This window comes from Thalassophryne amazonica, chromosome 13, assembly GCF_902500255.1.
Source record: "Thalassophryne amazonica chromosome 13, fThaAma1.1, whole genome shotgun sequence".
NCBI lineage: Eukaryota > Metazoa > Chordata > Actinopteri > Batrachoidiformes > Batrachoididae > Thalassophryne > Thalassophryne amazonica.
The window spans coordinates 55,188,114-55,210,312 of NC_047115.1; the positions used below are offsets into that span (position 1 = coordinate 55,188,114).

The 22,199-nt window shown below is 40.6% G+C and overlaps 1 protein-coding gene across 3 annotated transcripts in view; it reads right to left on the reverse strand.

Annotated features, from left to right (window-relative positions):
- Nucleotides 1-22,199, reverse strand: part of khdrbs2 (KH domain containing, RNA binding, signal transduction associated 2) — a 253,004-nt gene that overhangs the window by 161,820 nt on the left and 68,985 nt on the right. For all 3 annotated transcript variants that reach the window (XM_034185058.1, XM_034185060.1, XM_034185059.1), the window contains exon 2: nucleotides 10,429-10,556. In XM_034185058.1, the coding sequence (XP_034040949.1) occupies nucleotides 10,429-10,556 (128 nt within the window). The remainder of the gene's footprint in view (nucleotides 1-10,428; nucleotides 10,557-22,199) is intronic.

Sequence of the window (22,199 nt, forward strand, 5' to 3'; positions counted from 1 at the left end):
TGATATGCAATCGAGGAACAAATACATATAATGTTAATACTATTCCACTGATTTGGATTTATCAGTTTCAAGACTCAGCTTTTGTGTCTTTTGGCTTTCTATCAGGTCTTAATGAAACAAGATTAATAAAGTCACCATTATTGCCATTAATTACCCCTGTGCTATTCTTGACCTTAACAATCAAAATTACAGCCACGGAGCGAGCTTATGCTCATGTGTTGACTTTAGGATGCACCATCCTGCAGGCTTCACATGATGGAATGTGCTTGTCTGGATCACCCCCAAAGCTACGATCACATTATTTATACATGACCTCCCAAAAACAATATGGGATCTTGAATTAAAACAGAGGAACAAAACATTATTATTTTCTGACTGCAGGATATTTGGAATAGTGGATTCTAAACCCTTGAGATTGAAAATAACTGCAGAAAACTGCATAAAGCTTCTGATGTCCTGACTAGTTTTGCTCAGAGTACCATGTTGTGGAAAACAGTGGTAGCTTTAATCTTAACGCTTTAAGGCAGAGTTTGGTTTAATTTACCAAGAAAATTGACAAATATAAACAAACAAATCAACCTTTGTACAAATAAATGTATATGCTTCCCCTGCGGTTTGCCAGATCACACAGGGGAGACTGGAGCCTAGACTTTGTAAATTTCCTTAAAGTCAGTTTTTGTGGCACTCTCTCATGAAGCTGTAACTGGTGACACAACAAACAAAAGTTGACCTTTTCCCAGTTTCTCCTATCACAACTGTAGAAGCTTGTAACTCATTCAGAGTTGTAATTAGACAATTAAAAGTTTCCCTCATGAGTCTGCTTAGTTTATTATAATCCTGTTTATGAAGTGAGCCTGCGCTTAGCAACATTACCATATAGTGCAGACCTGGGCAAACTGCGGCCCGGGGGCCACATGCAGCCCTTTGCATGTCTCTGTCCGGCCCTCATGAGGTCTGTGATTATTATTAAATATATTAAAAATGTCAAGCTTGTGTGTTGCAAATCATTAGAGAGGTTTATTTAGGTATATTTAAATATTTACATATTATTACAATAATAAAAATTACCTATAAAAGCTATTAAATAGGTAATTTTTTATAAAATTTGTAATGGGAGACAGCTGAGTTATCGATGGTGTGGCCCTCGGACATAATTCAGGTTCCCTATGTGGCCCCTTGTAAAAATTAATTGCCCACCCCTGATATAGCGCCATGCGTTCTGTTTATTACCAGTTGCTTTAAATAAACTTGAAGAGATTTTCAGTGACTTGGAAATGCTCTTTTATCCATTGAAACAAACAAAAACTGGCTGTAAAATGAGAATTTACGCATTATATTGGAGGCCATACTAACTTTAGTTATACTGAGTTTCTTCTCTGGGGCCTGTGTTTTCAATACAGTCTTTCTGACATTTCAGTACTACTACTACTACTACTACTACTACTACTACTACTACTACTACTACTAATAATAATAATAATAATAATAATAATAATAATAATGAGCAATAATGATAGCAGTAATAATAATCATCATCATAATAGTAATTCAGAGATTATTTGTTTTTGATTGCTTAAGAGGAAACAATATACTTGTCAACTTAGACATAATGAAATTATTGAGTGGTGATATAATTTTCAATCATTTGGCACTGAAGCAAGATTGCACAGGGTCGAAAGGAGGAAAGGTTTACTGACCAAGACATCACGTACACAGCAAAATCACCAGTGTAAAAGTAACACTGACAGTGTTAAATTAGCACTGCCTGTGTCTATATATTCCTCACTGACCAAGTTTTGACCCATATAGACACTGTCAGTGTTAATTTAACACTGGTGATTTTGCCATGTACAATGCTGTGATCTTTGTGGAATCAAAGGACACTCTGATTGCAGAACTTGAGAAGCTGAGTGTGGAACTGGAGTGTCTGGGTTTGAGATTGTCAGGGATCAAGACCAAGGTTTCGGCTATTAGTGACTTTCTAGACTCAGCTATCACAAGTATATCTGTATGCTGTTAAAGTGTTGAACTTGTAGACACATTCATTAATCTCGACAGATACATGTCTCTGGGTCCTCATCCTTTGAGATCAAGAGGTGATTGGGAAGTACTTATGGAGTCATGAAGTTGCTGGACAGAGGTATTTTGTTGATGTCAATATCTTGCAGGTGAACAAAGGTCCAAGTATTTAGGGCCCTGGTTTTTGTATTAATCTGTTTTGTTCAAAAAGCACTTAAGTTCTGAATTAACTGCGAGCAGCTGCTAGTCTTCATTTGAAGTATTTCTACAATATTCTTATATGTTAAAAAAACTGTTATCATATCCACATTTTTCCAAAAATTACAAAACTTTGATGCTGTTGAGCTACCAGGAAATATTGTGATAGTACATCCAAATTTTCTCAGTGTTCTTTTCACATTATGAACAAATCTGGCAAGTGGGACAATAAAAATTAGAGATTTTATTTTTGAGTGGCACCCTAATACTCAATACATGTAAAATGTTGGGAATAAACATCAGACCGTGACTGCTTCTGCCTGTAGTGTGAACGCAGTGCCAAAGAATCAGACGAGGAAGGCTTCTGCTGCACAACGCTAAGAACTTAATTAAACAGTGTTACCCACACATAACCCGTAAATGAACTGCACTGTGAATATATAGCACCTTCTTGTTTGAGAGCAGACTCTGTGTTTTGCAATCACACCGCACACTTACACAAGGGCACACACACACACACACACACACACACACACACACACACACACACACACACACACACACACACACACACACACACACACACACACACACACACACACACACACACACACACACACACACACACACACACCTAAAAGCTGGCAGGATCAGATTGATGTTCAGAGTCTTGCTCAAAGACACGGACCCAGCAGCCAAAAATCGAACCATCCACGCTGTTTTACATAAATAACTGACCACACCCACAATCTACCCACATCAGCTCAGTTTAACGCCTTTTTTATTCAACAAAAGCACTGCATGATTTTCAGCTCATTTCAGTGAAACTGTCTCTTATGAGTATGTTTGACAAATTTTGACAAATTTACACTCGTGATCACACGGACCTTTGATACAAAGTTTGTAGAATGGAGGGAGCTCTTCTACTCGCCAGTTGTCATACATTATTATGGAAGCACAGTGGTGCAGTGGTCATGCTGTCACATCCAAGCAAGAACATCTGGAGTTTCACAAGGAAAGGGCATCTGGCACAAAAGTTGGGCCAAAATAAATGTGGCCCAGCTAAAAGAATGACACATTCTGGGGGGTTGGAGCAAGTTGTCACAGTGGTAGTGTTCTCGGCTTGGAACAAGATCTGGTGTTACATTAGCGCGGGCACCCAGAGTGAATCAGTGAGCCAACTCAAAGTGGGAAATGTAGGAGCAGCCAAAGAGTCATACGTTGCAGTTGCAGGGGTCTGTGAACTTTCCTGTCAAAACAGCCGTTTTTGTCACGTCTCCCACAAATAAAATTCTTCTGGATTCACAAAATAAGTTTGAGCCTTAAAATGAACAAATATACACAACATAGCTTGTAAAGTTTTATATATAGTTCAGCAATAGTTTTTTTTTAACAACCCCAAAATCAGCAAATGTTTTGACAATATGGAAAATGTGGTGGTGGTGGTGGGGGGCATAATGATCGTTATATTTTCTTTGACTCCTATTTCATTGAGGACAATATGAACCCAAGATACTCATGTTTTGTGCAGCCAAATTCATTTAATTTTTTAATATACATCCATTCCTACATTTAAGGTCTGCAACACTTTGCAAAATAAATAAATAAATAAATAAATAAATAAATAAATAAATAAGTTGGATAGAGGCAATTTATTTTAAATGAAAACATCAAGTCATCCCTTTTACAGCCAATACTTGAGACAAGTCAGGGGATGAATACATGAACATTTCCAAGTCATTGAATATTTCTTGGACTTCATTTACATCAGTCTTTAATACTCCTGTCACACAAAGCCAGAATCATGCAGAATGGCGTCAGAATGACGGATCGGCACACATCCACAAAGTGTCAGGTTTCAGTTCCAGAACGTTCTGACCAAGGGCGCAGGTTTGGTCTCAGCTTTGGTAGGGACAGTACCACCACCACCACCCCCTAACCCACTCATACCATTAGACGCACAAGTACAGCATAATACATAACATATGACGACATAATGCTGAATAATTTAACACTTTATTTACATTATTAAGTGTGTAGGCAAACAAACAGCTTAAATAACAAAATTGCACCCAAAATCACGAATCTATTCTATAGGCCTACACCTGAGAGAACAAGACAACAAAAAATACTTGTGGAGCTAACAAAAAAAAAAGTTTTTGCAACCAAGATGTATAATCTATTCTCTTCATCAATAATGCAGTTGTAGGTATCTGGCAACCTAATTTGCCAAAAAAAAAGGGATTTCCAATGATATATGGTGTATTACGTAAGCGTAAGCCTGTGATGTCATAACGCAGAGGACAAACACGGAAGTTTCACACTAGTGCGCCGCTGATTCTCATTACCGTAAGTTCTCATGTAAGCCCTCACTCTGAAAAATTTCAACACTGACAGCAAGCCAGGAACCCGTGCTTTCCAACAGTATGCTATATGTTGTATATATTACGGTAAAGTGCGTTCGGTGACTTTTGAAATGAGGGAAAAGTATGAAAAACAGCGCAAAAGTGACAGAAAAGTACAGAGACAGCAAACATAAATGTAGTAATTTTTGAGGAAAAGGCAGGGTATTAGTGTCATTTGTGAAGGTGTGTTTGTGTGGGCGCACAGCATTGTTCGCAAGCCCCCCCCACCCTTCTTGTTTTTCTGCACCGGAGCCACCCATCCTCTGCGCTCCGGGACCTCCCACTTTACAAATTAAGCACTGCCTGCCACCACGAGATGCGCTTTGTTTACGTCCATGTGAGAAGAACGTGAGCCAATGAAATTGCAACATGGGTAACCCTGTCACTCTGGCATGTCGAAAACACAAAACGTGACGACTAAAATTATAGTATCGAGTTCGCAAAAAAATAGTGAATGATTTTGTTATATAAAAAATGCTAAATATTGGTTGGGACTATTTTGCCATCCCAAAATATTGGTTGTGACTTGTCCCTATGGTCCATATGCAAACCTACGCCCCTGGTTCTGACAGCCATCTGCAAGAGTCCACACAGTTGGTCAAAATTGGCCAGTGGCCCCGAGTGTGATGCACATATTCAAAACCCTCCAGGCGCCATCGAGATAGGACACCTATCTGATGGCGGTCCATGTGTAATGTGAGGACCATCTGACCACAATTTACATATTCTGATGGCGGAAAAAGGGGATCCGAAACAATTTAAGCTCATACGAGGGAACCTTGAGATGGATCTGGCACAGCAAAGCCTACCGGTATGACCTGCATGTGCCATGTATAATGATGTCCACCCCCCAAGCGCAAATGAACTGTTAAAATGTATATGGCACGCTTCATCAAAATAATAATTATGACTTATTATCATGTACAGTGAATGGGAACAGCGGCTATGAAATCGAAAGAAACGTGCACTGTGTGCATGCAGCTGCAAGTCTGAACAGGTTGTTATATCCACAACAGACCTTATAGTACAGATATTTGTCCATTCCTTCCCATGGGTGATGTAAATAATGTGAATATTGTCTCCATAATATCTGTATATAACATGGGCAGCTGCACCTCTCCGTGGTTTGCAGTAGCGCATCAGGCTTGGAGCTGAACGGATCTCACGCTGTAATATATGATCACCTTCTAACTCTGTTGGAGATATGACATTGAACTGTTGTGTCAGATATGACATGGAATTGTTGTGTGTTAATAAACATGAATCTCACCTCCAACAGCAGTCCAGGAGTGTTTCACAGCTTGGACGTGGACATGGAGCCAAAACTGCCAGCCTGTGGTTAAAACCCTCTCACTCAAAATAAAAAAAATTAATCCCATGTGATAATCCAACCATCATGGTGTCCATGGTGAAGCCTCACGGGACATGTTCTGGCATGTCCAGGCACATCCACAATTTCTCGGATAATCACTCGATGGAAAAACCACCGACAGCTGTCTGAACGCCATCTCAAAGCCGTCCTGTGAGACCAAAACGGAGGTGGTTTTGTCTCGCTCCAGTAGCGAATCCATCGTGATGCGCGAAGCCTCCGCTCGGCTTTCCATGACAAAATCTCTTGTTAAAAGTGAAATCTGCCGGAAAATGGCTGCTGTCCAGCTCTTGTGATAACCAGAAAAATGGCACACGATGGTCACGGATCCAGACAGCCATCCGTTTAGAAATGAAATGGTCGCTTAGCCTGTCGATGGCGGCTTCGGAGTGCGGCGCGCCCCACAGCCGCTGGGGGCCGTCCTTAAAGCAACAGTAACACTCCTTATTCTCTACCAAGCCCGTAACATTTTCACCGAAAGCCAGATAAATTTTTCTAATGGTTTCCAGCTGCCAGTCTCTAACAGTTTCTGAAAAAAATTCTGATGGAAAAAAAGCCCAAATCATTCCGCCATTTCCTGGCAATGAAAATCCGACGAGGGGGCTGGACCACTCCTCACACAAAGCCTGCTCACAGGCGAATGACACAACCGACAGGCGTGAAAAAACTCACGCATGCGCACGAGGGTTCAAGCTTGTCTGATGCAATCACACGTGATTCAAATCCATATGGTTTTTGAAAAAAATAATAAGGTTGGATACTTTTCTAATAGACCTCGTACATATTGTCCCAACTTTTTCTGATTTAGGGTTGTTTATGTTGGATTTCTGAAATTACAGAACTGCTATAAAAAAAAAGTGTTAACATTTTAATGTTTATTTTTTTAACTTTCTATTTTCACCAAACTCTTATAAAAAGGGGAAAAAAAATATAAGGGCATGTTCAGGCATACTTTGGTACAAACTGAACACCCTGGACAAGACACCAGTCTGTCGCACGGCTACATGTAGACAAACAAACACAGTCACACTCCCATACACATCTACAGACAATGCAAAGATTTGCAGGCTGATCTGAATCCCGATATTTTTGGAAAATAAATAACAATGAAATAAGGGGCAACCAACTTTGAAATAAATAAAACATATTGCTGTGGCCTAATAAGTTTGAAAATTTAACATAAAAATCAGCCAGTTTGTATTTTTACTATGAGTAGAGTTCATTTTAGTGTGATGGATGTAAATCTATTTTTTTCACCCCCCTCCTCAGTCATGTATTGCACTTGAACATAAAACACAACTACATCAGCTCAAGATGTAAAATAAATACTTTTGGAAAATAACACCCTATTAAAAGGACTCACCTGCTTAATGTGATTTCTGCTTTTGAACATCATTGCAGTTTCTCCACATCATTTTTTCCCATGATTTTTATTCAGTGCATTCATATAATCTCATTTTTTTATTGAATTTTGACCATTTCTTTTGTCTGTGATGATGCTTAATGCATAAATTTGCATCAATGTCATCTCATAAATTCAGCATTACTGTCGCTGCCGTCTACCGGTTGTGACGTGTGCATGTCAGACATGCGCGCATGGCTTGACAGTTTTGTTTTTTCCAAGCATGTAGCTCCACACTCAGGCTAAAATCCTCCCTCTCTGCTCCATGCTTGCTGTCTCACGTGCACTGATGTACTGACCGTCCCTCAGCAGAATGTAGCATTTGAGTCCAACAACAAAGATATCACATTTGTGAAGATAGTCCATGTGATTGGTTGGCTGCAAAGGCGTTACAGTTACAGTATGTTATGTCACATGTCGGAAAACCTCTGGGATTTTCAAATTAAAATGCGCTGCCATTCAGCGAGAGAAAAAAAATCATGGACAAAGTCTTGTCAAAGGTACAGGGAGCTGCTGTGGAGAGGTGGAGAGGGATTAGGTGTGTTGCTGTTTCTATCATACACCTGTCAGAAAACCAGAAGAATATATACGAGGGCTGTCCGTAAAATATAGGTCCTTTTTATTTTTTTCAAAAACGATATGGATTTCATTCATATGTTTTTACGTCAGACATGCTTGAACCCTCGTGCGCATGCGTGAGTTTTTCCACGCCTGTCGGTGACGTCATTCGCCTGTGAGCACTCCTTGTGGGAGGAGTCGTCCAGCCCCTCATCGGAATTCCTTTGTCTGAGAAGTTGCTGAGAGACTGGCGCTTTGTTTGATCAAAATTTTTTCTAAACCTGTGAGACACATCGAAGTGGACATGGTTCGAAAAATTAAGCTGGTTTTCAGTGAAAATTTTAACAGCTGATGAGAGATTTTGAGGTGATTCTGTCGCTTTAAGGACTTTTCACGGTGCGAGACGTCACTCAGCGCTCTCAGGCGCCGTCGTCAGCCTGTTTCAAGCTTAAAACCTCCACATTTCAGGCTCTATTAATCCAGGACGTCGTGAGAGAACAGAGAAGTTTCAGAAGAATTCGGTTTCAGCATTTTATCCGGATATTCCACTGTTAAAGGATATTTTTTTAATGAGCGGCGGCACAGGAAAAACACCTCCGTGTTGATAACCATTTGTTAAAATCCAGTTGGCTTTTGATGGCTTTCAGTGGAGTGAGTATATGAGAAATTGTTTATCAGCTGGAGATGTTCCAACTTGTCCTCAAGGCTTCCAACAGAGGTGTTTTTCCTGTGGCGGAGCGTCGCGGCGGCTGCGAGCCGACGCTGCAATCCGCCCGCACGTCTTTCATTAAAAAAAATCTCCTTTAACAGTGGAATATCCGGATAAAATGCTGAAACCGACTTCTTCTGAAACTTCTCTGTTCTCTCACGACGTCCTGGATCAACAGAGCCTGAAATGTGGAGGTTTTAAGCTTGAAACAGGCTGATGACGCCGCCTGAGAGCGCTGCACGACGTCTCGCACCGTGAAAAGTCCTTAAAGCGACAGAATCACCTCAAAATCTCTCATCAGCTGTTAAAATTTTCACTGAAGACAAGCTTAATTTTTCGAACCATGTCCACTTCGATGTGTCTCACAGGTTTAGAAAAAATTTTGATCAAACAAAGCGCCAGTCTCTCAGCAACTTCTCAGACAAAGGAATTCCGACGAGGGGCTGGACGACTCCTCCCACAAGGAGTGCTCACAGGCGAATGACGTCACCGACAGCCGTGGAAAAACTCACGCATGCGCACGAGGGTTCAAGCATGTCTGACGTAAAAACATATGAATGAAATCCATATAGTTTTTGAAAAAATAAAAAGGACCTATACTTTATGGACAGACCTCATACATCTGAAAGGAAAGAAGTGAAATTAAAAAACAGCACCAATGAAAATATCTAACTGGACAGAAGATAACGAGATGGATCAGAAATGTCTCTCGTTAAGGGCCAGTGGCAAAGTTGTCCAACAAAATGTTGCAAAAAGCGTATTACAGACTGCAAATTACAAACACATTCTCATCACATTGGCAGTGCTTAATCCACCTACGTCGTGGTTAAAGAGGTGGATAAAGAGGTGAAGAATGGATGAGAGCCCAGGTGACCTGGGTGGGTTAAATGAAGCTTGAACATGCTACCATCTCAGAGTTAGCACGTAAGCTAAAAGCTAACAGACTGACTTTGATTCGTCAGTAATTGTGGATTAACTGCGTTAAGTGTTAACGCAGTTAGGATCCAAAATAAATAACATGAAAATTTGACTTGATGGAAATACTGGATTACAGACTTCTTGGGTAATAATAAGACGGACAATTAGCCACACAACAATCCATATTATTACAGATACTTTTACGTAATAAAATGCACAGAAAGAACAGACATGTTCCTAAACAGCGGCTAGCATCCACAGCTAGCAATGTCTGCTACCAAAGCTCTGAGCACTCACTCAAAGTCACCACAGAGCTAATTTTTAATAACTTTATGGTTTAAAATGTCTTAAACTAAGGAGTTCTAAAAATAGAATACACAGTTGTCATGGAGAGTGAAACAAGCTATAGAGACCAACACCCCCCCACACACACACACACTTTGTTGTGCCAGACTGTAAACATTTCAACATGGTCTTCTATGGGAATCTGCTCACTTTGGAGACAGGCTCAAACGGCCATTCAAGAATGTGAATTTGCTTTTCTTCTTCTGGGTAGGATTAAGGCTTGTAAATAAACTGCTACTCAGTTAGTGATTTTACTAAATGTAAAACGTTTAACTTCACAATGGACCTGAAATTCCGTTTTGAAATTAAAAGGTATCTGCACTGACATCACAAGAGCTACAGCTGGAAAATGCATCACGGTGCCATGTTTCAGGACTATACAGAAAAAAAAGCACTTTTCCAATCCCTGGCAACAACTTGGAAGAATTTAAATATTTGTCACGTTTTCCCCACCATAAATAAAATCAAACCTGGCTCTAAATATCGCGTGTGTGGTTGCTCTTACCTTTGGATACTGTTGAACTGGAATAAGAACTCTTTCAGACAGCTTGATGTTTTTATTGCTGATGATATCGAGATATTTCTTCATGTCACCGTCTTTTCTCAATTCCTCGCCTTCGCATTTTTCAATTTCTGCAATAAAAAAGAGATGACAGATAAACACTCAGACAAAAACATGCTGATGGCTCTGTTTGTTAAATCAAGTCCCCTGTCCTATGTAATGTGCTGAAGGCGCACAAGAAGATGTTTAAATCCGCATCACCTATTTATTGCATGTCACAATGATAATGCTTGTGTTGTAATCTTAATGATATGAGATTACTGAGCTGACTCCTGAGAAATCCTTTACAGCAGCCCGGTAATCTCATGATCCACTAACCCCCCCTGTCCAAATAACAGCAGCACACAGTCAGTCTGCGCCTCATTCCTTGCAAACTGTGCTCTCCTGGGTTGTTAGCACTCATCCCTCCTGGAAAGACCTCTGATCTGCACGCGGTGTTGGATTAATACATGTCGGGTTAACCATAAATATTTGTTATGATCAGGGATGAGGTGGTTTTCATCACATCTATGAACTCTCACAATAAGATCATCATTCCAGACAACTGGCTCCAACCGCTGCAGCCTTTCTCTTTGTAATTTGCAAGAATAGCAAATTTGGGCAAATTAGCCCAACTGTCTCCATGCATACTGCAATACAAAGAAAGTTGAGGCAGCTATTAACTGTCCAGTTCAGCGTGGCATTTCATCCTGACAGGAACTGCACAGTCCCACAACACCCACAACGGTGATATTTGACTGATGTGTTTTATAGCCTTTGAGCTGAAACACTCAAATGCACACGATGAAGCTATTGCACGCACATCGTTGCACCACCGCAAATTAATACTCAGGGGAATAAAAATTATCAGCTTGCAAACACTCTTCCTGCACGATAAAAAGAGACATGAACTATACAGTAGTCATAGACCACTGCTGAGTAGCTCCATTCAGACTCAAGAGGTCAATTAAACGCGAGCGCTGCACCTTTATCTGAGCTGTCAACAGTCGGCGGACAAAGCTGTGGTGTTAAAACAGCAGCACAGTGTTATAAAGTTGATTTAATATTGGCCTCTCTGGGTCATACAGGAGCGGTTCTCTCGAATCCACCAGTTAGAATAAGAGAAAATACATCCTCAAAGGGAGAACAGAGTCCATGCCTCAGCCAAGACCAAACAATCCTGGAAATTTGCATTGGAATAAGCAGCATTATTCCAATCCTATTCCTACTGAATATTTTATTTTCAGACATTCCTGCCAAAAGTGACCAGAATATCAGTTTCAACACGTACACCTATTCTTTAGTGTTAATACAAACACCACATTATCTATCTATCTATCTATCTATCTATCTATCTATCTATCTATCTATCTATCTATCTATCTATCTATCTATCTATCTATCTATCTATCTATCTATCTATCTATCTATCTATCTATCTATCTATCTATCTATCTATCTATCTATCTATCTATCTATCTATCTATCTATCTATCTATCTATCTATCTATCTATCTATCTATCTATCTGTCAAATGCCCCCTGGGTGCCTCCCTAGGGAGGCGTTCCAGGCACATCCATCTGGAAGGAGAGATTATATCTCCACACTGGTCTGGGAACGCCTCGGGTTCCCCCAGTCAGAGGTGGTCAATGCATCCCGGGAAAGGGAAGTGCGGGGTCTCCGCAACCTGATCCAGGATAAACAGTTGAAGATGAGTGATGAATTATATATATATATATATATATATATATATATATATATATATATATATATATATATATATATATATATATATATATATATATATATATATAAGGTCTTTTTTATTTTATGCAAAAATATATGGATTTCATTCATATGTTTTTACGTCAGCCAACCAAAGAATAAGGAGTGTTACTACAGCTTTAAGGACGGCCCACGATGGCGCACAGCGCGCCACGCTCCGAACTGCCATCGAGAGGCAGAAACCACCACATCATTTCTAAACGGATGGCTCTGTGGAGCCGGGACCATCGTGTGGTGTTTTCGTGGGCTGTCCTTAAAGCTGTAGTAACACTCCTTATTCTCTGTGAAGCCTGTAAAATTTTCACCGAAAGCCAGATAAATTTTTCGAATGGTTTCCAGCTGCCTGTCTCTAACAGTTTCTGAAAAAAATTCTGATGGAAAAAAAGCCCAAATCATTCCGCCATTTCCTCGCAATGAAACAACGACGAGAGGGGTGGACCAGTGCTCACTCTATATATATATATATGGAGAGAGAGAGACTGATACAGAAATGCAAATGAACTAATTATACAGAAAATACATGCATATCCATCTATATACTTCTATATACAGTGAGGAAAATAAGTATTTGAACACCCTGCGGTCTTGCAAGTTCTCCCACTTAGAAATTATGGGGTCATCATCTTAGGTGCATGTCCACTGTGAAAGACATAATCTAAAAAAAATAAAAATAAATCCGGAAATCACAATGTATGATTTTTTTAATAATGTATTTGTATGTTACTGCTGCAAATAAGTATTTGAACCCCTACCAACCAGCAAGAATTCTGGCTCACACAGACCTGTTAATTTTTCTTTAAGAAGCCCTCTTATTCTGCACTCTTTACCTGTATTAATTGCACCTGTTTGAACTTGTTACTTGTATAAAAGACACCTGTTCACACACTCAATCAATCAAACTCCAACCTGTCCACCATAGCCAAGACCAAAGAGCTGTCTAAGGACACCAGGGACAAAACTGTAGACCTGCACAAGGCTGGGATGGACTACAGGACAACAGGCAAACAGCTTGGTAGAAGACAACAACTGTTATGATTATTTATTAGAAAGTGGAAGAAACACAAGATGACTGTCAATCTCCCTCGGTCTGGGATTCCATGCAAAATCTCACTTTGTGGGGTAAGGATGATTCTGAGAAAGCTCAGAACTATACAGGAGGACCTGGTCAATGACCTGAAGAGAGCTGGGACCACAGTCACAAAGATTACATTAGTAACACATGATGCTGTTGTGGTTTAAAATCCTGCAGGGCAGCAAGGTCTCCCTGCTCAAGACAGCACATGTCCAGGCCCATTTAAAGTTCACCAGTGACCATCTGGATGATCCAGAGGAGGCATGGAAGAAGGTCATGTGGTTAGATGAGACCAAAATAGAGCTTTTTGGAATCAACTCCACTTACCATGTTTAGAGGATGAGAACAACCCCAAGAAAACCATCCCAACCGTGATGCATGGGGGTGGAAACATCATACTCTTGCTCTTCTGCAAAGGGGACAGGACGACTGCACCATATTGAAGGGAGGATGGATGGGGTCATGTATTGCGAGATTTTGGCAAACAACCTCCTTCCCTCAGTAAGAGCATTGAAGATGAGTCATGGCTGGGTCTTCCAGCATGACAATGACCCCAAACACACAGCCAGGGCAACTAAGGAGGGGCTCCGTAAGAAGCATTTCAAGGTCCTGGAGTGGCCTGGCCAGTCTCCAGACCAGAACTCAATAGAAAATCTTTGGAGGGAGCTGAAACTCCAAACCTGAAAGATCTAGAGAAGATCTGTGTGGAGGAGTGGACCAAAATCCCTGCTGCAGTGTGTCCAAACCTGGTGAAAAACTACAGGAAACGTTTGACCTCTGTAATTGCAAACAAATGCTACTGTACCAAATTAACATTGATTTTCACAGGTGTTCAAATACTTATTTGCAGCAGTAACATACAAAAAAATTATTGAAAAAAATCATACATTGTGATTTCCGGATTTTTTTTTAATTTTTTTTTAGATTATGTCTGTCACAGTGGACATGCACCTAAGATGAAAATTTCAGACTCCTCCATGATTTCTAAGTGGGAGAACTTGCAAAATCGCAGGGTGTTCAAATACTTATTTTCCTCACTGTACATGCCATATAATTAGTGAATAGAGTATATCTGAAAAAGGAGTAGAAAGAAGTAAAATGATCAAATCCTACCCCTTCATCGATCATTGCATAATACTGCAACTTCATTAATGGCACACTTGGGGGGTAGGGGTTGTGGCAAAGCAGTTAAGTACACTTGTTTCCAGTTTGGAAGTTTCTTGGTTCAAGGCCACCCATGCCCATTCTGTATGTAATGTGGAGATGAGTCAGGGCATCCATCCATTTTCTATACCTGCTTACTTCAATTAAGGGTCATGGGGGGGGGGGGGGGGCTACTGGAGCCTATCCCAGTAGTCTGGGGTGTGAGGCAGGGTACACCCTTAATTGGATGCCAGTCTATAAACCTGTGCCAAATCATGGCACAAGTACATAGACTGCAGCTCCACCTTGGATTTGCTGTGGCGACCCAGAGTGAAAACAAAAGCGAAGCTGGTGGGGTTTACGATTAATGTCACTCTTGTGTGACTGTCTCATCATAACTACAGATTTGGACCAAGACAACAATCATTTTTTACCCAAGGCCAAAATATGGCCATCGAGTATTGCAAAGACTTTGCATCCATCCTCTGTCCTTCCATCCATCTGTCTGTGCTCAGCAAAAGTCCAGTCCTTTTACTGCCAGGGGTCTTCAAATTCACAGGGACCATTCTTGAGACACAGACATTGGACAAGTTCAAAGATGGCTAACCTTGACCTATTTTAAGAGTTCAAATGGTCACATTCTGTTCCTATTTTTATTCTCATAAGGCCGAGGGTATTTGATCATTCCGTTATATTCATACAGGCAGTAGTTACAAATGTAAAACCTCTGAACCTCAAGTCTGTCTGGGTTGGCTGTTGTTTTTTTTGTTTTCCTTTTTGCTCCTGTCACATTTTTTTCTCCCTGTGGGATCATTTTTCATTGCACCTGCCAGTCCTGCACTCTCCTTGGAAACAGCACAATCACAACTAGAAGTAGAGAGGACTGAAAAATGTCTTTTGTGCCGTATAACACAGGTACAACACCATAAATCATAAAAGAAGAAAAAGTAAGTTGAATATTTATGACACTGTAACTGTATTATATGGCACAAAATACATTAGAGAGAGAGAGAGAGAGATTTGCGCAAGGCCGCCATGGTGGATCTGACTGAAAGACAGAATCCGAGTGTACACAAATGTTTCCAACTGGGAAAAACGGTGGAAGCAACACATGCTGTACATGTTCTATATGTATGCTTCCTTCTCTGTGCTACTGTCAGCTGCCTCTGTTCTTTCCATGTTTTCTCTTTGCTTCAACCTGCTCGTCAGTTCAAGGTTTGTTGAATTTTTGTGGTGTGACTGTTGATTTCAGCCAACTTATTCAAGGCTTCACAGATTCTCTGAGGAGTGCAGAATTTTTTTATTTATTTTTTTTTTTACCTGAAACTGGACAGAGGAAAGCATTTATTTGTAGCCATTTACGAGAAAAAAACAGATGTAATGTAGAATAAAGTGATTTTGATTAAATAATCTGGATCATCAGTATTTTGGCTACTTTGCCAAGTTTTTTGGTTGATTTGGCAAGGTCAAGTCTGGCAGAAAGTAACCATCTTTCTGCCACTGCTCGATCAAACATGGGCATCCCCTTGTGGTCTTCAACACTTAGAACTTATGCATTGGATTACGCACAGAGTAACATGCCACATGGCCAAAATGTCGAGGCTGACACTCCTTCACAATGCAAACCTCATCTCAGTCTCCCTAACTAACCACTCGTTTGATTAAAAAAAATAAATAAATAATTCCAGTGGTATCCAAGGATCCTCCAGAGACCTAGTACCAAAGACATCCAGTCATCATCTCAGACCACTGGTTAGCATCCAAGTTTCCCAATAATACAGTAAGACAGGAAGCACCAGGACCATGGACATCTTGGTCCTTCATTCTCCTGCAAAGGAAGTGGCATCGCCAAACACCTCTGTCCAGTGACCTCATGACTCAACAATCTTCCCAGGCTTATCTTGATCTCAAAGGCCATGGACCCATATGAATGTCACTGCAGAGATAAATGAATGTCTCTACAAGTTCAACACCTTCACTTCATACAGATACACTTGTGAAGGCCGAGTCCGCATTAAAAGCCTGGATCTGAGTTTTGATCCTGAGCTCCCAACCCAAACACTCCAGTCCTCACTCAGCTTCTCAAGCGCTGCAAACAGAGTATCCATTGATTCTGCAAAGATCACAGTATCGCCCATGAAGTCAAAGTCGGCAAACCTTTCCTCATGAACAAAAGGACCTAAGTCACTGGTTTCCACAACCCTACCCAGAACACAGTCCATGCAACCATTAAACAGTATAGGTGCCAGAACATATCCCTGATGCATGCCAATTTTCATAGGGAAAAACTTAGTCTCCATCTCTACTCCATACAACATTGCTATAAAAAGAAAACTTTTCTTTCTAACACGCTGGTATGTTGTGGGGCTCAGAAGATTACTCTAGCTGACTTTGAGATATTGAGTTACATGTTGCAAAAGGTGCATCATCAGCATCAAAATATAATAAGTTCTTATAATAAGTTTTCATGCTGATTGTCTGAAAACCTTTTGACTCAGTTCTGGGCCAAAGCCAAATACAGTCATCACCTCACCTCACTGGCAGAGGTAATTCACTTTACAGAGCTAATCCACATCCACAGAGGGCCTTTCAAATCTCAAAACTTGACTAATGATTGGTTTCTGGGTGGAAAATTCAGCTTCACGTTGAAAGAATGTTCTAGTTTATGTCCCGGCTAAAGTATCCTTCTGAGACTGTTCCTTGAGATGACCTTCTCTCTGTCCATTACTCTATCTTAATGATCCCTCAGTTCAAAGCAATTCCTATATTCATTCATTATAGTTTTAATGACCAGAGGTTTGAGTTTAGCACTGAGAATTAAGGTAATTTGCCGATAGCACTATTGTCTATGAAATCACAAAGACCAACAGCTTAAACTGCACTGTGTCTTCAAGGACGATGGGCACAATCTCTCTAATTGTGTCAGTTGTCTGAAGAAAATCCTTTAAATTGGAACATGATTTTCACCACTTTTTTCCACTTCTCTCAGACAAATCTCATGAAGGCTGCCACAATGCCTTTAAATAAGAAGCCATCAAAATAGGAGCATGCAAATGAATAATTGTTTTAAATTCCTTTAAAATATGTAGGAATTTATGTACGTTTGTATATACATTTTTAGTCCTTTTCTATGGTTAGGGTTAGGGTTTCTGCAGTCATAAATGTATATATTTATAAACTCCCTTGCAACTGTAGTCTGGGACAGATTCTATCAGGTAAGCTCAGTGAACTGTGTGAAATGGTAATTTCACACCCGATGTTTACACCAACAGAAAAATCATATAAAAGACCTTGCTGCCCTCATATCCCCATCTGTGCTGCTGATGCTTCACATGTCCAGGACAGCTGGACTTTTTGCAATGTTGCTTTAAAAATAATGCTGCCTGGTGTGAGGAAATAAATCAATATTGCTTCTGTGCTGTGCATATTTTGAAGTATTTTCATTGATATGATATAAGAAGGAATGCATGTAAAAATGTATAGATTCAACAAGGTGTTGGAAACATTCCTCAGAGATGCTGGTCCATGTTAACAACCGACCATCCCTGGTTCTCAAGACCAGGCACCTAAGTGGCTCTACTCTGCTCTTTTCTACTCTTCTATTTTACTCTTCCTTTTTAGATATTTAGATACACTTTAGTATACTAGCATAGTTCCACCTTAGAATTGGAATATAATATATAAGATATACCTTACTGAATTTTCATGATCACTCAGTTGCCCATTCAAGCAGTCTACCCATGATCCCCTGACCTCTCTGGCATCAGCAAGGTCTTTTTGGCCACACAACTGCCACTCACTGGATCTCTTCTGGAATCTTCTCTTGTTTGGGCCATTCTCTGTAAACCCTAGAGATGGTTATGTGTCGAAATCCCAGCAAATGAACAGTTTCTGAAACACTCAGACCAGATGGTCTGACATCAACAACCTGACACCTTTAAAGTCACTTAAATCCCCTTTCTTCCCCATTCTGATGCTTCGTTTGAACTTCAGCAAGTCGTTTTCACCACGTTTAGATGCCCAAATGCATTGACTTGCTGCCATGTGATTGGATGATTAGCAATTTGTGGTGACAACCACATGGACAGGTGTACCTAATAAAGTGGGCAGTGAGTGTATAAAGTGGGAGTGTGAACAGTGTAACATTTTATGAAGATATCTGATATTAAGATATCTTAAGACATACGAGGTCTGTTAGAAAAGTATCGGACATTTTAATTTTTTTGCAAAAACCTGATGGATTTGAATCACGTATGCTTGCATGAGCAAACCTTGAGCCTTCGTGCGCATGCGTGAACTTTTTCACGCCTGTCGATTGCATCATTTTCTGGTAAGCAGCCTTTGTGTGAGGACGTGTGTAGTGCTCTTGGCGGATTTTCATTGCAAGGAAAAAGACGGAACGACTGGAGCAGCGCCGCATCAAATTTTGCCAGAAACTGAGCGACAGCCAGGTGGAAACCATTCGGATGATTCAGACGGCTTTCGGTGACTTTTCAGTCGTGTGACTATCCGAGAAATTGTGGAAGAGGTGGTCACAACATGTCCTGTGAGATTTCAACACGGAGGCGCTTTTGCTGCACCGTTAGCAGCAGCATGAATTTCACCGCCACTCTTTTCATGGCCAAATCTTCTGTCACAGTGGAATGTGCCGAAAAAGTGCTGATGTCCACCTCTTCCACAATTTCTCGGACAGTCACACGACAGTCCTGCATCACCACAGCGTTCACTTTGGAAATAATCTGGTCATTTCAGCATGTTGATGGCCGCCCGGAGCGTGGCTCACTCTCCACCATTGTGCGGACGTCTTTAAACCGGTTGTACTGCTCCTTAATCTGTGTGATGCCCATAGGATCGTCACCGAAAGCTGTCTGAATCTTCCAAATGGTTTCCACCTGGCTGTCACCCAGTTTCTGGCAAAATTTGATGCAGCGCTGCTCCAGTCGTTCCGTCTTTTTCCTTGCAATGAAAAAACAACGAGCGCACAACACGTCCTCACACAAAGGCTGCTTACCAGAAAATGATGCAATCGACAGCCGTGAAAAAGTTCATGCATGCGCACAAAGGATCAAGGTTTGCTCATGCAAGCACACGTGATTCAAATCCATCAGGTTTTTGCAAAAAATAAAAAGGTCTGATACTTTTCTAACAGACCTCGTATTAAGATAATATCAGTGGTCAATGACTACTGAATATTAAGATATAAAGATGAAAAAAACACATGTCTTGCTTGCAGGTGGTTTTAGCTCAGACCATCAATTCTGGTTTTGTCCACTGTGTCATATTGTGGAAATTTCATTTGTTCATTGGTGGAGCTACCAGAATTACACAATGCATCCCATACTTTCTGTTTTCTAATTGCAGCTACATTTGAACCCATGCACCAGTGGTGGATCTAGGATTATTCCAAGTCAGGGGCCATGCAGAGGCCACATTTTACATTGAGGAGCTAAGTGCATGTCAGGTGCATACATTTTACCAGTCATTCCTTTGCCTTTGGCTACACTTTCATATTTGAGGATATATATATATATATATATATATATATATATATATATATATATATATATATATATATATATATATATATATATAAAAAGGCTGAGAAAATAAATACTCTAACAATGTTCAAATTTATTTCAACTGTAGTGAATAGATTATTGGTGGTTCTTCTTTTTCCAGTTTTACTGCAGTTGACATCAAGGAAATGGTTCATTATTGCCACCTTCTTAATGTTTGGTAGATGTTACGCCAAGAGTGAACACTCACATGTTCTTGACTGCCCACGCTCATTGAGGCTGTCTCATTTTGTTGTCTTAATTTTGTTTGTACATATGTTGCTTTTATTTCATTCATTTTTTGTTAAACACTTTGCATTTTGTTAAAGCATTATACAAAAAAAAGAAAAAGCATCATTATTAGCCTCCAGAGTGGGAACAACATTATATATGAATTTACACTCAACAAAAATATAAACGCAACACTTTTGGTTTTGCTCCCATTTTGTATGAGATGAACTCAAAGATCTAAAACTTATTCCACATACACAATATCACCATTTCCCTCAAATATTGTTCACAAACCAGTCTAAATCTGTGATAGTGAGCAATTCTCCTTTGCTGAGATAATCCATCCCACCTCACAGGTGTGCCATATCAAGATGCTGATTAGACACCATGATTAGTGCACAGGTGTGCCTTAGACTGCCCACAATAAAAGGCCACTTTGAAAGGTGCAGTTTTGTTTTATTGGGGGGGATACCAGTCAGTATCTGGTGTGACCACCATTTGCCTCATGCAGTGCAACACATCTCCTTCGCATAGAGTTGAACAGAACACCTCTCCAACGTGCCAAACACCAGCGAATGTGAGCATTTGCCCACTCAAGTCGGATACAACAACGAACTGGAGTCAGGTTGAGACCCCGATGAGTACGACGAGCATGCAGATGAGCTTCCCTGAGACGGTTTCTCACAGTTTGTGCAGAAATTCTTTGGTTATGCAAACCGATTGTTTCAGCAGCTGTCCGAGTGGCTGGTCTCAGACGATCTTGGAGGTGAACATACTGGATGTGGAGGTCCTGGGCTGGTGTGGTTACATGTGGTCTGCGGTGGTGAGGCTGGTTGGATGTACTGCCAAATTCTCTGAAACACCTTTGGAGATGGCTTATGGTAGAGAAATGAACATTCAATACACGAGCAACAGCTCTGGTTGACATTCCTGCTGTCAGCATGCCAACTGCACGCTCCCTCAAATCTTGCGACATCTGTGGCATTGTGCTGTGTGATAAAACTGCACCTTTCAGAGTGGCCTTTTATTGTGGGCAGTCTAAGGCACACCTGTGCACTAATCATGGTGTCTAATCAGCATCTTGGTATAGCACACCTGTGAGGTGGGATGGATTATCTCAGCAAAGGAGAAGTGCTCACTATCACAGATTTAGACTGGTTTGTGAACAATATTTGAGGGAAATGGTGATATTGTGTATGTGGAATAAGTTTTAGATCTTTGAGTTCATCTCATACAAAATGGGAGCAAAACCAAAAGTGTTGCATTTATATTTTTGTTGAGTATAATAGCATATTGAGAGGACAGGAGCACTTCAGGGGCTAATGACATTTCAGGCGGGGCCGGTGCCCCTGTAGCCCTGTCCCTGGATTCACCTCTGCCAATTGCATGCAAATACTCACAAATTATTCAAATAATCTCTGAATTTGTGTGTCACATCTATTTGTGACTCAATATTTACATCTGCACAAATTTGCAGCAATCATTTTAACTTTATCTGTACAGCAAGGGCATCCTTTTGGCATCACGTTTCAGTGGGAGAGTCACAAAGTAATGACACCACACACTATATAGCCTTCCACATCCTTGTTTTTGGTATTGTCTTGTTTTCACACCAAGTACACATGAACTGTGCTAGGTGCGGTATGTTGATCTATCCTTGAGTACACAGTGTTCACACTACTGCAGTTTGAAGTTAAGGGTATGTGGATTCAGCCGGTGTCCTTGTTGAAAACATCCCCTAGGTTTCAGGGCTAATCAAGTTTTCCTTTTGTGATATCTTCAAAAATATTTTCAGTTTCTTATGTGGGGTAGATCATTTAATACCTCTGCCAAGAAGGTGATATTTTCAATCCACAAGTGGATTAATGCACAGGCTCACCTGGGCTGAAGTTCAGTGGCCCCAAGTCACATGGGGGAGCCTCATTTTTCTTTTCAATAATACTGCCGTG